Genomic DNA, 18,372 nt, shown 5'->3' with positions numbered 1-18,372 from the left:
AAACCACAGTTTACATGAGGAGACAGATAGAAGGAAAACAAAACTGTTCTCCACATTTGTTTTGTCAAATATTTTATACAAAACGTGACAGAAGGGTAAAGAAACAAAACAGAAAAATATAATTTCATTTAGCGGATAATAAAGAGAGCATATATACAAAACGTAGCACCAGGGGCACTGTTAAATGCTGCATGTGGAAAAGACAGTGTTGGGCAAGCTACTTGGAAAATGTAGTGAGCTAAGCTACCAGCTACTCTACATTAAAATATAGCGTCACTACATTGAAGCTATCCCCAGAGAAATGTAGTTACAGTAAGTTACCACCACACTACTGAGAAGTGTAGTTAAGACAGTAGCTTTGCTACTTGTAGCTAGCTACTGGCCAACACTGCATAATCAGAGAATATTTCACCCAGGGTGCTGTGGTGTTTTGGTTTCGCTGGCAGCTTCCCAAACCATTTTGTACATTTACAGACGGAGTGTGTCGTTGAGCTGCAGGCGAGTCGGTCATTCCCTTTAAGATATTCTCGGAGAAAACGGATGAAAGCCCTCGGCCACAAAAACAGATCACCTTGTCTGCTAGGAGGCGGCATTACATTCAATCCACATCTGGTACATATCTGCAACGAACCTGGGTGGAAATTCTAAAATCTGTATTAAATCTGAGGAAAGCATGCAGAAGATGCAGGTCAATGCGGTAATCATTCTGATTTAGTAGATGTGTGATGTGGAGTTCTCAATTCCTCCGAGGCAACATTTTGTTACCCACTATTCAACTCAGGTCTGATGTGTGCAGAGCTTTTTTTTTGCAAAGTACAAGGAAACAAATCATGCATAGACAATTAACCATATAAAACAGTATGTTGGTTAAATGATACTGATCCTTCCATTAGATCACACTGAAAGGGTTACTTTGTAATCAATCGAGTTAAAGGAGACTCCAGTGCTTTGATTTAGCACAGTAATTCTCTACTGAAAAGCTACATAAGGCTACATATTATTATGGCACTACGGCATGGCCGCTTGACAACCTGCCGTCAACAAATCTGTTGTCGGGGCAACCGGAGGTACAGACTAGGCAGCAGTTATGTCAAAACGACTCAAACCGGGGTTAATAATAACCCATCTTAGAATCACACACCTGTCCCAAACATTGATTTTGTTTTTTTTTACGCTTTGGATTTCCAAAGTTGATAACAGGACAATAACGACGTAGATCATCTCTGAGGAGCACGGGCAAAAAACGGATCAATTGCTAGACGACTGATCCTGTTTGGCGAACGCACATGAGAAACAACTGCTGGTGATTTTCCTAGATTTTTCCCAAAGCATCTTGCAATTCTTTTCAAAACCTTGAAGCTACAATATGCAACTTTCAGCAGCTAGTATTCACCACAGGGGTCAGCCAGTTACTTCCTATTGTGTTTACACTTCCTGTGATAGTACAGTACTAGTGATCAGGTCAAATAGACGGTGTTTTGAACAGGAAGCCATAACACAACTGGGTCAAGTGGGTGGGGCTACATAAGGTGAATAAGCCACTCGGTTGGTTGGTCCAACATCAAAGATCCACTTAAACAAACTAGTGCACTTATGTTATTACCGGTAGGTCCTTTTTTTTGGGACAAAATATTTGATTCATGTGTTGACTTGGGTATGTGGATGTCTGCAGGCTGTGAAGGTGAGGATGGAACCTGTCCATCTTTGAGACTACTACCTACCTTGTGTCCAAAATACAGTGAACTTGTGAACAAACTTTTTAATTGCAGATTGGCCGATTCTGCATCTGCTTCTCTAAGTCCTGTGTTGGCTTTAAAGATGGCGGTTACGTCAGCCAAGAGATCAAGATGAGTGACAGCTATTGGGTCAACAATGGGACCCACTGACTGACTGAGAGGAGGGTGGGACTAACTATCCTCCTGCATCGAGGAGAACAGCTGCATATTGTAGCTTTCAATTCTTAGAAATTGCCAAAATCTTTACTCACACATTTCCATACCTGTCACACACACACATACAGGTGTTAGTCAAACATACACATGTACACACACACCGAACCCCTGAGCACCGAAATTACATCAACGCATTCAACTACTGTCCCGCAGCTTCACTTCAGAACTGCAGATGTTGGATTATACTGGATTACCTAAGTGACTCTGGAGCTGTGTGTCTATCTGTATTTTCACAGATGTCTGCGTCTGTATTATGGGAGTGTTCAACGGTGTAGGGACCACAGCGGTCACACAGGTCCTCCACCACCACCACCTCCACCTCCACCTCCTCCTCCTCCTCCTCCTCCTCCCTTCCCAGAAAGCCTTGCTGGTCCCACAGCTCCTGGCCGTCGCACACTTCGATCCCAGAGTCGCCCGTGAAGCGTCGGTACCTGCCCGTCGCTGAGTCCTTGTTGTTGGGGTGGGAGGCGCTGTGGAGCTGGGTCCGGTCGCCCTCGGGAGGCGCAGGCAGCAGGGGTGCGTCGCCGCCGGGGGGGTCACCGCCGTCAACCGGGCGGGGCAGAGGCGTCACGGGGCCTTCTGGGGGCGAGGTGGGTGGAGCTGCAGACTGGAGGGGGCTGTAGGGAGGAGGAGGCGTGGCTGGGCGGTCCACTACCTCCTCATAGGCTGGCAGCAGGTAGTCGGGTAGGAATCCTGAGGAGCAAGAGAGACAGAGAGAGAGAGGTGGAGGTGGAGAGATTATTGGAATAGGTTATTAAAGGGCTATAAACTTAACATATAGCAACACTTCAACAGACTTTTTTTCCCCTTCTGCCAGAAAAGCTTTATATAGCGCCAAAGTTCAAAAATAAATGTATTGATGTCATCATCTGATCGATCTGAATATGATTAACTAAGAGCTGGATACCAATTCCAATGGTACAGACACTAGCGGTGCAGCCCAACTGTTAGCGGGTCAGTGGATAGTAGCTTCACAGCTTGATGCGTAGAAGGTTACCGTCTTATATTGCTCATTCTATTTAAAAACATTTACCATATGAAATTGACATGCAACTTGTAATGTAGCTCAGGAACAGCCACTGAACATGTACAGTGCCTCTAGCACAGGGATACTCAACTTGCTTTGCCCGGGGGCCACTTTCGTGAAATGATAGAAGGCCAGGGGCCAGTTAATAAACAAACAATATCATTTTTTCTGTAGCGGATTGTAAGTTTTTGGGGTGTCAGCCAGAGTTTAGTCTGACAATGTTGTGCACTTAGTTAGGTTAAGTTAAGTAGGCTACATACATAAGTGCCTGGTTAGCGAGCAGACGGCAGTATTTGACAATTCAGCAGCTAAATCATAGATTATTGAAAGATATTCCATATTCCAGACTGAAATGCTATAACAGAAGTGGAGTATTGGCCAGAATGACATGAACATTTGGACCCCCCCCCCCCCCCCCGCAAGTTGACTATCACTGCTCTAGCAGGTGTGTGTCTACTCGGTGTCTACTCACTGAGATAGAGGGGCAGCTGGGTGTTGTTGTGCGCCTCCCTGTAGGCGATGAGGTTGATCTCGTTCTGTCGACGCTGCTGCTGGAAGCGCTGCTTGGAGCGCCGGTGCTGACACACACAGCAGCACGTCAGGATGATGATCAGAGTCCACACCAGCCAGAACCCTGCGCGGGGGGGGGCCTCAATGAGACCAACGCACACAAACAACCACACGTACACGCACACTAGCCCAATCGATGAAAAAGCTTTGAGGAGAAAAGGTTTGAGAAGAACTGAATGAAGTTCTGTGGTTTTCCGTCTAGTCAACTCGGGTGTGACGTCATACAAGTGGGAAATTCCTAGTTGTCAGTGCAACTGGATGCAGCATAAGTGGGTAAAAGGGAAGGCAAGTAATAGAACGTCTAGAACTGTCAGGTAAGTTCCGTTCTGTCATGTCACTTTACTGTAATGCAGCCTTTAAAACCAGGAAAAGACACCATATTACAAATAATATCCAAAATCTAAGACTACTGTATATCTAGTCTCCTATCACAATATCGATATAATACAATAATACAATAATAATAATACAATAATGCAATATAATATTGCCCACCCCTAATTCAACCTTTGGCCACTACCCTGATTCTTTCAGGAAGAATCTAGACAGTGAGTCACAGAGACACTAGATCTTTAAAAAGACCAGTGAGTTCTCTGCAGGGCTGTAAAGTACTTATTAAAATGGCACAAGGGCTGCTTGAGTAACATGAGAGATGAGCAGGCTGCCAGCCACCACCAGCTCAACCAGTAAACAAGTCCAGACAGCCAGCGACAGACCCGACTCAGAGCCAGGCCACACTGGGTCAACTGGGACTCTTCCTAACGTTTACCAACCTCCCACTCTGAGTCAGGCTTCCTACACATTTTCCATTTCAAAATCCCCTACATTGTGGTTGTCACTCTTTTGTAATGATAGATTTCAAGCACTTTTAAAATACAAACTATTCCAAAATTACGGCCCAATAATTCACAGAGATGTTCACATACAAGTCTTGTAAGTCCTCTAATTCTAATTTGTTTCCAGTCATGCTTACACATCAGAATGAATCATAAACTCTACTAACTACTCTGAAGCTAAGCTGTGTTGCAGAAAGCCACTTCCAACTAATCTGATTTGAGGCCTACTTGTGTCTGGATTTAAGACCTGTTGTTAACTGCCCCTGCTGCTCTGGTAATAGTGAGTAATTACTTCAGTTTTTATCTCCTGACCCGACAAAAGCAGTTAATTGTTAGAGCAGAAGTAGGTAGCTACTAGCTATTAGCCAATACCTCATTTAGTGGCATTTATGGATGTACTTTCTGATGTGAAATAAAAAGTAGCAGTTATGACCCTTGACCTTTAAAAAGACGAAAATAAGTTACTGCTGAAATGAAGTGATCAAATTCATTTTCCAGGCCTGTGTAAGAATGCTGCTTGCTAACTGCCACTGCTTCTTTATTCATTTCATCTCTACGGTTTGCATTGCATTTGACTTTGAGACATTTCTATATTGCTGGGAGGAGCAGCCTGTAGAATAATTATGTTGTTTAGCTAGCTACAGGCTGACTGTCTAATATATGTCTAAAGCACCACGGGGGACAGAGCCTTTGCCATCATCGCTGCCCCAACCCTCTGGAACTCTCTGCCCCTCAACATCAGAAACTCCGACTCACTCACCACCTTCAAAACCCAACTCAAATCCCACCTCTTCAAAACAGCCTACAATATCTGACTTTTACCTCTAACCACCATTCCATCTCTGCAATCTATTGATTTGTATTTGTTTTGTATCTGTATTTGTTCTTGTTATTTAGTTTGTTTACCATTTTATGTACCGTTTCTATGTATTGTAAAGTGTCTTTGAGTTCCCCAGAAAAGCGCTATATAAAATGTATGTATTATCATTATTAAATTGTGTATGCAAAATTGCAAATACTACAGGTGATAGAGAAGCAGGCATTGAGAGTATTCCAGGTCAGAGAGCATTTTGAAGTGTACTATTTACTATCATCTAGTGTTTAGGAAACAGTGTGCAGCAGGAACATTCAGCACATTCAAACAGTGAAGAAGAGGAGGCGGGTTCAGGTAACTCACACCACAGTTCATAGTAGTAGCTGCAGCACTGGGTCTCTCCACAGCAGTGACCTGACTCACAGATGTAGCTCTGGTTGTTGGCCCCCTGGCACACCAGCTTAGTCTGGGGGAAACACAACAACACTGTGGTCAGGGCTCAACTTCCCACACTCACATTTTCATGGATACAATTTAAAAACTTTTCCGTGACTTCTCAAGGATCCATAATAGAATTCCCATCTAATGTGAGGCGGTGACTCTGAATCAATACCAGAAATTACTATTACACTGGACAAATAGGACATAGCTCTTTATTTTCGATTTTGGTGCTTTAGAGCAGCGGTTCTCAAATGGGGGTCCGGGGACCCCCAGTGGTCCTTGAGGGGTTTCCAGGGGGTCCCCAGCCAAAAGGAAGGTAATTTATTTGAGCTATAATTCCATTCATAAGTAACACAATGACTATTTTGGTCATGGGTTTTATACACTTTCTGTAATAAAACATCTAAAAGCATCAATCTTATTATCATATGGTGGACCATGGGACAAAATCCTATCAAATGGGGGTCCGTGGTCCGTTTAGGGGTCCCTCATGTGAAAAGAGATCTGAGAACCACTGCTTTAGAGTCACTGCATCACAAACATGGTAAAGCTATTGAAATAAAACACACATTTTCCATAAAAAAATAATATAAAGTACAAGAAGCACTAAAATCCACATATTCGAGCTATGTTACATCAATAGCTAATTAGCTACAGAAAACACATTTGCCATAATGTTACATTATGTGGAAGGTTATCCACGGAAGATAATACTGTAACAATTTCATTACACCCAACAAAATTCCATTACTTTTCTTAAACGTTCAAGGATTGTAAGAATTCCATGACTTCTGCTTATGTTAACCAAATATTTTCCATCTTTTTTTTTTCCTTATTCCTGATTTCTTCCCCTGTTTTCTCCCCAATTGTACTTGGTCAATTCCCCCTGCTGTCCCGGTCGTTGTTACACCCCCTCTGCTGATCTGGGGAGAGTTGTAGACTGCGCGTGCACGCTATTCCCACCAGTTCCCCTTCCCCCAAAACAGGTGCTCCGACCGACCAGAGGAGGCGCTAGTGCAGCGACCAGGACTCATACCCCACCGGCTTCCCACCCACAGACACGACCAATAGACCCTTTTCATGGTGGCCATTTTGTGTCTACAAGGCAGGATAAACACAGAGGCCATTTACACCTGGCGTTAACATGTGTTTTCTGTGATCAGATTACAATCAGATTGTGTTTTATCACTTGAAATGCCAGGTGTAAACGCCCCCAAAACGCATTGAAGAAGGATTGCAATCTGATCGGCCAAACCACCTCTAGAGGTGGTCAGGGATGCATTGTGTACACATTGAACACAAGTGTAAATGCAATGTGTCCTCTCAATCTGGATACAGCAACTTTATGTGGATTGAGAGGACACCCATTTCTGCAATCTGATTGCAATCAGATTGCAGAAAATGCATGTTAACGCCAGGTGTAAACGTGTAAATGGCCTCACAGGTGTACCAAAACATTAATTAGGGTTTCCAACTTCCAGTCCATTTAGGTGTCCCAGTGCTGGGGCCCTAATTAGTGAGTTGATTGCACCTGTGTTTATCCTGCCTGTTAGACACAAAATAGCGGCTGCGAAAAGGGTCTATTGTGTCTGTAGGAACGTCTGACCAAGCTGGAAGTACGGCTGCCAGGAAGAGAACCCGGGTCTGTGTGGTGGTAGGCGAGTGCTTTTACTTCTACACTACCCAGACAGGCTGTCTGTCATTTTAACACAGGTAAGAATAGATTATGACAGAATTTTTATGACCCCCGTCTGTCAAAATGACAGACAACGAGAAAGTCTGGCCTGAACAATCTACTGCAACAACATGCAGCACTCTTAACACTGCAAGATTATATAACAAACGATGCAATATGAACATTTGGAGAATCCATTTGTATAATATCACCACATTGACACGTTACTTGAAGTGCATTGTGTTGCATTGCAAGCGCATTATAAGTAAATTAGATGTGGAGATAATAAACACTTCTTACAATACAATTCTCAAATATAAGCCACTCATCAGATTGTCATGTCATTAACTTTACGGTTATTTTGTTTATGCATGTTGTGTACTTGTGTTTGTTTCATGCTCTGATTAATATAATTGAAACTCACACTCAAAATGGATTAAAAACTCACTCAGGGTGCAGGGCAAGCAAAGAGTTCAGTAGTGAAAGAAAAAGAAGCCAGCACTCCAAATGTCCTGTCACAGGTTTTAATAGTTCCTCATTCCGGGCAGCAGCAACGAACGTTTCAGCAACGCTGACAACGCTGAGTAAGGCCTTTGGCTGAAACGTTCGTTTGGAGTTCTGCCTTTTTATTTCACTACTGATTAATATAATTAGCATGCAGTCACACAATGCACTTATATGAGCTGCAATTAAAGTGTTACCACAAACACAATGATGGATGTAGTGTGATTGTGTGAATGAGTTATATTTAAAGTGTTATAACTGTTGCGCTCAACAGTCACTCACAACATATTGTCCATATCATGCCATCACTGAATTAGCAAACATCCATCCATATTGCCCTAAGTAGTTTGTGTGTGTGTTTCTGTATGATCCTGAAAAGATTAAATGGCGAAAGGTGGCTTCAAATTACCTGTCTGATGCCCAGTAAGAAAGACATGACCTCATCAGTAAGTAAGACAATCGAGCTCAAACAATAAAAGCTAGGAGGAACAGCAGGCCGAGCCGAGGTGACGGCTTTAATGCCGCAGCTCTGTTTGCAGGAGAAGATCTCAGCAACTGCGTGAGCTCTGTCGGCCTGAATCCACTCAGCAGCCCCTCTCTGGAATTGGACGCCCGACATGTTGCCAAGGAATGTGAGTAAACAACCCCCTGTGCAGTGCACACGCCACCCATCTCCCTTCCTCCACACTTCAGATATGTTCTTCTTCTTCTTCTTTGTTTTGTAACAATTTTTTTGTATTACATTTTTCAAGTGGAAGTGACAATGCATCGTTTTTGGATATTTTTTTTTACATTTATCTGCTCATGCTGTCTGTAGGCTATTGTTCAGTACAATTGAATCTAAGGTGATTCAATACCCCCCCTAAAAAATAAATGATGCACACACAGAGCATCTTATGAACTTTGTCATGCCTATTAAATCAATATTGAAAAAGTGTGCTAATTGTATTGATGGTGGATACTATAGTTAGTTAGGATATGGATACTAGTTAGATAAATAGATAGTTGGAATGAGTGCTGCGTGCCAGTGGATCTGTCACAAGCTCTGCACGCATTGTAAGATGATTTGACCTTCTGAGCTGGAAGACTTCAGATATTTCACACACTCAGAGACAGACACACACGCATGCAGCACTTTCTTGTTTGGCGAGATTTCAGCGAGCACCCTAGTGAACCCACGTAACGTTAACCTTACACATTATTTAGGTCAGTGCACACAGATACGTAACGTAGCTAAGCCGAAAGCCCCCAACATTTCTGTTCTCAAACGTCAAGTGTTCCCTGAGCAAACAAAGCTAACGCCAGTCTGACTTCCGCAACTGGGACTGGCTCAATACATAGCCAACTGCACCAGAGCCATAGTTCAGTACAATTTGTACTCGTCAACTAAAGCGTTACTTTGATTTACAACGACTGATAACTCAGATTCGTGGCCTGTTATCGGCTACAGTGAAGCATCTGGTATGACAAGATTCCAGTGTTCCCGTTGAATCACATATCCCTCCTCCACCAGCAGGTAAAAGCACCAACGTTAATGTTAGTAAGGTCCAAAACCAGTTCAACAATCTAACTGTCAGCTAATGTTAGCATTCTAATGAATGTGTTTGACACCGGTTAGCTGTTAACGTTTAATACCTTGCATCCTCTCATTTGCTAGTTTGTAACAGCGATGTTTTTGCTTCGACTGTGGTTGGAAGGAAGCTGGCCGACTAGTTTGCTGTAAATGAATGTACACGTTACCCAGCTGCCACTGCTATCAGTATCAACACTAGCTGTTACTAGTAAAGGAAAGAGAAAGCTTTAGCCAGTCAAAATAAAAGGGCTAACAAGCTAACATAGCGAGCAAGCAAACTGTTAGCTAGCAAGGAAGCTGTTAACGTTACCTCTGCCACTGTCTCCGCTGTCGTTGGATTATCTCGTACAGCGTTGAACTTCAGTAAACCCATTGCTAAAGATATTCGAAACTACTCTTTCTTAACCCATGAAGCGTTTACTAACAGTGACATTGTCCAAAACGTCGCCCTCTACTACAACTGCTAGTTGGCAGAACAGCTAAAGCAAAACAAAAGTTCACCAACAACACCAACTGACGCTTAAGCCCGCCCCTTACTCACTCTGCCATTGGTCTATTCATGCATTAATTTGTCTCTCGGACAGCCATTGGCTCTTACTGCTGTCACTCCAACACAGGGCTCATGGGATGATGGGATGTCACCTGTCACCGCTGGGCACATTACATTTAACTCAGCTCTCCTCCACACCTACTAATATCAAATGGAATGCAGTATGAAGGTTAAGCAGGAAAGAAAGGTACTAACAATACTATTATTCATGTTAATGCTGTTAGCCAGGTATTATTGACATTTAAACATGTTAAAGTCAGCGGTCATTTCAGAACCACAGTGAAAGAGACAGGGCCTCTGCTCTCAGGTGCCCTGATGCTTATTTTCACATTTAAATACTTTGACTGTCTGTTACCGGGTGTCAGAGCGCTATCCATGGTTCTGATATCGTGCCTCTCTATTTCCCCCATACTATTGTATGGGACAGGTACTGTCCAGCCCCACAAGTCATGCAACTCAGTCCAAACCGGGCACTCGTGGTTTCTGTCTGTTCCCACTAGAGTTCGCTAGTGGTCAATTTGTGGTCACCACACCAGTATTAAAAACAGGTTTCCCTAAACTTTCACCTAGGTCCTAAAATGGCCTTGTAGATACAGTATCTTATCATAAATAAAATGGTTCTGTGGTGTGTAGAGCCAGTGGTTCTCAACATTTTTGTAGTCCCAGAGATCCCATCTGATGAGATTTAGTTATTTCATAACTGTCCATAAAGTAGTTTTAGTTTGGCAGATGGAGAGTGGAAAGTGGAGTGTGAAACCTATGAACAGAATAGTCATTAGTGATACTCAACCTGAGGCTCTAGAGCCACATGCGGCTCCTTCATGGATAGTTTAAGTGCTACTTAAAATAAATGAATAAAAATCTAAAATAAATAAAAGGAGGAAAGTGACTTTTTTGGACCTTTTACCCAATATAAATACATCTCCTGTATTCCACTTGTTTTTATTTTTACAGTTAGGGAGAGGCGTTAGTGAGCGATGCCTCCACCCCTTCTGAATGGAGCGGTGTCTGGCTCTGAGAGGGAGGAGACATAGGGTTTGTTGAAGAAAACTTGCCCAGAGTTAAGTTACCTCTCTTTCTGGAACTGAAAACCCAGATTTCCCTCATCTCAGTAAACAAACGCAAGAGTTTTTTTTTAACAAAACCCGTTTCCGCCATCGTAGCCTCGACGTGAGACTCAGCCTGTTTCTCACTCTGAGCCTCGGCGTAGCACGGCGTATGCGCTGCGGGGTCCATTGAAAAAGGCCCTACTTTTTCATACTCATAGTAATTTCTGTTCTTCCGCATACGGGTTTCCAGTAGACACAGCAGAGATGGCGCTCTTTTCCTGCCGGGAAGCGTAAGAACAACAACAGTCATTTTCAATGGAAAAGACGAGCAGATGAACAGAAATTACAGGCTCTGGCATGATTACAATGGCTCGGCATTGGAAACGACGCAATATTTAATAACACAAATGACCCGGTTCAACAGACAACAACCTTGTTTGTAAGGCAAGTGCTGTCTTATTGTGATTGCTACATGTATGAACAAGTGGGACCATTTTGAATGGAGCCTGCAAACGCCATATTGGGGTGCTCCTTTGAGACTATGATTGAGTGTTCAACAAGTGAGTAGTCAAATTCTGAGGCTACCGCCATTGCTGCTTTTCCGCTTTGAGCTTTTCAATGTCATCAGAAACAAACAATTACAACTCCAAAACCTATATAATCAGTCCATAACCGGAAAGGCAACCCAGGTAAGTTGAGTTATCCTTTATTTATCCCCATGTTGAAATTCATCCTCTGCATTTGACCCATCCTCTACTAGGAACCTTCCTAGAACTAGGAGCAGTGGGCAGCCGCAGTGCAGCGCCCGGGGACCAACTCCAGTTCTTTTGCCAGTGCCTTGGTCAGGAGCACTGACAGGAGTATTAACCCTAACATACATGTCTTTCTTGATGGTGGGAGGAAACCGGAGCACCCGGAGAAAACAAACACAAACACGGGGAGAACATGCAAACTCCACACAGAGAGGACCTGGGACGGACCAGGGTTCGAACCCGGGACCTTCTTGCTCTGAGGCAACAGTACTAACCACTGATCCACTGTGCCGTCACAGTGACCCTATACCCACCATAACCCACCCCCTTCACTCTTCATTCCAGTTGTCGCCATCTGGCAGGAGACAAAGGTCACACTAGCCAGGAAAAATGGGTACAAAAAATATAATTTGTGCCCTCCGCCGTGACCATCTAACCGTGCAAGCAAGCTGGATTCTCTCGCGAGGTACCGCCCCCATCTGGCAATGTCAGGTTAGTGACCATCCTAAACAGGGACATAATAAAATACCTGCCCCCCATAGCCCATTCACTGCTGCTACTGTGTATTTGATGTATTTTAGCTGCTGTGTACTGTCTGTTTTATACAGTGTACTGTCTGTTTTTATACAGTGTACTGTCTGTTTTTATACAGTGTACTGTCTGTTTTTATACAGTGTACTGTCTGTTTTTATACAGTGTACTGTCTGTTTTTATACAGTGTACTGTCTGTTTTTATACTGTGTACTGTCTGTTTTTATTATGTTGCCAGACTGCCCAAGACACATTTCCATTCTGTCAATTTATCATCTTTATTGATCTCTTATCTTATTTTATCTTATCTCATCTAATTTGATCTAATCTAATCTAATCTAATCTAATCTCCATCATATCAGAGCTGGAAAACACTGACTGACTAGTATTTTATTTTGAATGTATCAGCCGTACATATATCCATGTAATCCTAATGGGTACAGTAGTTGACTGTTCATGACCTTCTTCAGAGGGATAGGTTAGTGTTAAAAGGGGAACGTTCACTTTAAAGTTAAGTGAGCTTTAAAAGTCCACTCCTCGCTCTCTCTCCTTCCTCTCCTCGGGGCCCGGCCCTTTGAACCTTTCAGCCCCGGGTTCGAGAGGGGAACAAAAGCAAACAAATCGCATTGTCCTTCCAGGAATTTTGTTCTTGTCCGCCGCCTTTCATGACCTCTTCTTTTATAGGCACCTCTCTCTGCCTCTCCGCATTCAGAGCTCCCCCAAGAAAAGTCAATGGTTCCTTACATCCCGGCTTGACAAGTCAGGAGGATACACGCTAATCCCCTTTAATCTGGCCTTTCTCCCGCGCGCAGCCACAGGGAGAGAGGGACCACAGAGAGTAATCCTGTCAGGGAGACAATAGGATTAAGGGCCCGACCCCGCGAGTGACAATCAGGTATCCACTGAGTGATCTGCGAGGCAGGAGCCCCGGCCACTGTGTGACTTTTATTTGTGTTTGTCGGGGTATTTCTTTGAGGGGCCGCTGGAGGTCTGACAGGCCTGTGGTCCCCGGAGCACCAGGGACCCAGGGATGACTGACAGGTGAGGGGGGTAAGAGCTGGGAGGTTGGGGAAGTGTGTGTGTGTGTGCACCAGATGCCAGTACATGCAGTCACACACACGTACATTCAGTGGCGGTTTGGGATGCACGATGATATCAGGATGTCATCGATATCGGCCGATAAAGGCTTTAAAATTAAATATCGGCACCGGCCCGAAACGTTTCTGACAATATGACAGGCTGATAAAATTGCGCTTTAATTATGCCCAAATGCTCGATGCTTACATCAATAAAAAATATGGCATGTTTTACAAAACCTAATTATTTTTCCCAGTGAATGTGTACATTTTGTATTGCTTTTTTGTATTTGTATTTATGTCTGCATGCTGTCAGTGGGCCTTCACAATAAGAGTAGGCATAATAATGTGTTTATTCCACTACAGTTGAGACTTGATGTTCTCTGAAATTAGGTGGAAAAGATGAAGGCATATATGGGCATTGGGCAAACAATGGAAATTGCTTTATGGGTATTGTTAAATGTGCTGCAGGTTGTGATTCATGGAAATCAGTCATTTGCAGGCTTCCAATGTTCTGGGCAATGTGAGAACATGTAACACATTCAGCAACTTTGTGGAATTCAGGCAAGATTACAGTCTCAGTCTCTAACAGCAGCAAGGTTAGTTACTGTAGTGTGACTCCCAAGCTAAAAATGGAAGCTTTTGTGGCACTAGCAAGTACTTTGGTGATACCTGAATCATCCAGATAAGTAATGAGAGAAAATGCAATGGTATTTATCATCATGATGCATCCAATAATTAAAAATATATTTACCACAATGAAAAAAATAGGAAAAAGATCCCTTCACTAATTGTTCTTCAGTTAAATATACCCTGTGTTTACACTGCCAATAGGTTTGTCTCTTACAGCATCCCTATTCTATACTTTGCTATATGTCCCAACTGCAATATGAAGTGCAATATGTGCACTTCTCTTCATGAACACCAGATGGCCCCATTGGCACAGATATGTCTTCAGCAAGAGGCCCATACTTGGAGAGCCCCCTTTCTTTTGGACCTCCTTCTGCTGCCTAATTGAAGGCCTGCAGATCACACAAATGACAAATTGCTCCTCGTACAAACGCTTCCAACACGTCCTCTCGCCAGAAACCAAAGCGAGGCCCGAGCAGCAAGACTGCACCGGCGAGAAGTCCCCCCACGCCGCCTTGATATCTGATCCCTTTGCCTTTACCACCGACCATACCAACCCAACCATAGGCTTCTGTGCTCAGGGGACCGAGGCGCACATCCATCGAAAAGGGGAAGTCCTCCCGCTCCATTCAAGTCCAATGAACTTGGCCAAAGAAAACAGCGTCCGATTCTTCGCGTCGTCTCGTGTTACGGCGCTGGTCTCGCTAAGTGCCGGGGGTAAATTGCAGGTTAGCCATTGTGCGAGAGGGAATGAGTCACAGGACGGTGGATTTCCATGTGTGACAGGTGCCTGTGTGTTTGTTTAGGTTAGCAGGAGGAGCTGCACTAGGGTGGAAATTCCCACTGGAGGCTCACCTTGAGGGGTGCAGGTGAACCTGAGTTCCCAAAGACCAGTGCCAATTCTCAGGGGGTCTTCGAAAGGGGGTTCTTCTGCAAGAAAACAAGAAAGAATATTCATTATAGGTTTCTTGGAACAAATGGGGCCCCAATTGCATGATCTAGCTAGCACATCCATTTCGGGGTTCTTGACCATGGGAAGTCATGGTTCCCCTCACATACAGTAGTTATAAGTAATGGTGATAAGATAAAAGTATTTGGATTCACTGTTTTCCGCTTCCTTTCTGCGTTCTTGAAGACAGTGGAGGAATGTTGGACTCATGCGAGGCAGACGTTTACATTTTGGCTTTCATCACGCTTCAGCGGGGAGAGAACCTGAGTTTGATTTATGTGTCAACATGGGTCTACCGCAAACTCCCTGTCGCCGTCGTGAGTTTTGTACAGCTCCACAGTAAAGTATACCCCGTGTCTCTAGGCCCCAGGCTGTGGATTCAACTGTCGGGGTTAACGACACTTTGTTAGGCGTCCCGTACCTAAGCCTCTAGCCTCGTCCCTTTTGGACAAACAGCGCGCAGCGGCCAGGGCGTTTAGTCAGGACTAATGACCGTTGGGCCGTGTTTGGTTTAAGTGTAGCTTCCCCTGACCGACACTTGGAAAACCGGCGGAACTCCTCGTCCCCACGTCCATCCAGCCACCTGCTCAGGTCAAGGGTCAGGAAGTGGCCCGACAATACTTCCGCAACCACGGAATGATGATATGAGAGCAAAGTGCTGCGAGAAGAAGTAGACCACGAGAAGAAGTGGACCGCGCGAGGAGAGGGATGGAAGGGATTTTTTGATCTGTCTCAGACCAGCGTGGTGTTTTTCACACTGCAGAGACAGCGGGCTTTGTGCCGGGTGATGTAGCACCTTCGGAAATGGATGATGTCACCCAAGACGAGGGTACCGACGATGAGGATGAGAGAGGGGGGGGGGAGGCTTTTGTCTCCTACGGGTACCTAAGCTCCCTTCACCTGGGTGACTGAGGGTTTGTACAGGTGACCCCCCACCACCACCACCTATCCTCTGACTCACCCCCACCCACCCATCCATCCGAACCTGGAGTGACACTACAGAGGGAGAGGGACAGGCACAGACAAGAACTTGCATCACTCACATTGACGCAACTATGGACCGATATATGAGTTTCCTGATACTGGCTTTTTATTACTTACTATATACAATTTTGATCAGAATATGTTTTATTACAGTCATGACCACCATCCAGGACGAGTGAAACGTCCCAATAACAAAAACCTTCCATGCAGAAAGGCTGGTGTGTGTTGTTGTTGTGGCGACTCGGCCCCTCCCCTCCCCAGGCCCCTATGATTAATTCAACCCTCAGGAGTCCCTAGGGGCCACATCTCCTGCATGGGTGTGCAATGTGTGTACGCAGCCTGGCCATTCCTCTTATCTGCCCATGGCATATTAGCTAATGGATGGCCCCGCGTTGCATATGATCTAATATATGCCATTAATTGCCAGCAGGGAGGGTCACTGCCCGGACTCACAGTGGACACCCCGGGTAAACGTGTGGGGTAGTGGACCCATATACACACACACACACACACACACACACACACACACACACACACACACACACACACACACACACACACACACACACACACACACACACACACACACACACACACACACACACACACACACACACACACACACACACACACACAAATGATCAACATGAACATCAATACCACATCTTCAGCATGGCATGTTTTTAATTTAACCAGCGATCACTCTTCAGATCATCCAGTCAAGACAAAGAAACACTATGGAAGTATGGAAATTATATTACGTTTTGGATTTGTTGTTGATTTTTGCTTGATTGACGTTTTGTGAATTGGTTGGTAATTGAGTCAAACTAATACAAAATGCCAACAAACATCACTACTAATACTGCTATCACATACATACACCAACCACAACACATAACCACCATCAACATAAACACTAACCCTAACACACAGCTCGGAGGGATGAACTCCAGGTCCGGTGGTCGTGTCACTCTTTGTGAAGCTCCAGGTGTGTGGTGTACTGTATGTGTGGCTCGTCTCGACCTCCACATCTTTGATATGCCAGATGTGTGTGAGCATGCAGATTTGATCGCTGTCCATCAGATGGATCGTCACATTGTAAGGAGTGGATTTGAGTGGGGCGGGTCAAACACTAGAACCCCCTCCGGCGTGTGATCTCAGGTGCAGGGGTCAAATGTATGTAAACCCAAACAGTGTTGTTTCCACGGCGATGGGACGGCTCTGTCAAGAGGCTAATGTCCCCTTGATCTCTTCAAAGGCTCCGTCTGGATCTCGAGCAGCCACTCAGGACTGTTGTTGGGGAAGCGGCGACCTGTGTGTTCTTCGCTCGGAGCTTTGTAGACGGCGTGTGCGTGTGATTTTTATGTGTTGAGCGTTTGTGCTCTCCGAGTGCCTTCGGGGCTCATGGATTAGCCCCCCTGTACCAGCAGGCTCTAGCATGCTTCTCAAGTCCAGCAGATGAGTCCTGGATAGTCCTGCCTGGATAGTCCTGTCTGGATAGTCCTGCCTGGATAGTCCTGTCTGGATAGTCCTGCCTGGATAGTCCTGCCTGGATAGTCCTGTCTGGATAGTCCTGCCTAGTGTCCTCTAGAGAGAGTGGCGTCAGCGGAGGACCAAAATGCGAGACTCATTAGCCAATGAACAGCCAGGAATGGGTCTCGCGCTACTTTTGCATGCTAAAATAAAGCTGATAATGTACAATTTGATTCAAGGGAGGAAAAACCCTTTCAGAGTAGAACACAAACTGTCTATTTTGCTGCAACTCGACAGTGCTGCTTAATCCAGGACCTTACTTCCTGGAACTCATCAAGAGTAAAAAACTGGTCCATTGGAGTGAATGGAGATGTCGCGACTCTTCTATTTACACGGCTCTGGTCCTGCCTGGATAGTCCTGCCTGGATAGTCCTGCCTGGATTGCTTTCGATTGCGGATTCGGTTTGCTTTTTGTGTTGGTTGATGATGAGCATCAGTTAATTTACATCCATAGTCACTTTACTAGATTACCGTACATCAGTGGAATTACACATTCTTTATTATTATTACTATACTCTCTCTGCGGTGTATAGTAGTAAGGATATAGTAGGTACCTCAGATATTTCACTTACTAAATGGTACTTGAGAATGATTGTTGGAGAAGGCACATATCCTTGTGACACTTTACTGTACACACAGGCTAAGTAACTTTTATTTTATTTTTTTATATATTTTTTCCCGATTTTCTATCCCATTTTTATCCCCCATTAGTGCTAATTTATATTTATCCTGGTTGCTGCTCCACCCTCTGCCGATCTGGGGAGAGCCGAAAACTGGCTCCATGCTTCCTCTGAGACATGGGCAGTTAGCCAGCCGCTTCTTTTCACCTGACAGGGGAAGCTTCACCGGTAGGACATAGCACGTTGGAGGATCACGCTATTCCAACGAGTTCCCCTCCCTCCGAACAGGCGCCCTTCACGACCAGA

At 44.6% G+C, this 18,372-nt stretch overlaps 1 protein-coding gene across 1 annotated transcript in view; it reads right to left on the bottom strand.

The window, feature by feature from the left end:
* Positions 1-2,394: 2,394 nt before the first annotated feature.
* Positions 2,395-18,372, bottom strand: part of fbxw4 (F-box and WD repeat domain containing 4) — a 77,580-nt gene continuing 61,602 nt past the window's right edge. The window contains 4 exon segments of the mRNA XM_083650487.1: positions 2,395-2,569; positions 2,575-2,645; positions 3,452-3,613; positions 5,563-5,665. Coding sequence (XP_083506613.1) covers positions 2,498-2,569; positions 2,575-2,645; positions 3,452-3,613; positions 5,563-5,665 — 408 coding nt within the window. The 3' untranslated portion in view covers positions 2,395-2,497.

The sequence above is a fragment of the Poromitra crassiceps genome (assembly GCF_964638095.1).
Source record: "Poromitra crassiceps genome assembly, chromosome: 14".
NCBI classification, from domain to species: Eukaryota; Metazoa; Chordata; class Actinopteri; order Beryciformes; family Melamphaidae; genus Poromitra; species Poromitra crassiceps.
Note: the sequence above shows the minus strand (reverse complement) of the source record. Positions and strands in the feature narration are given on the sequence as shown.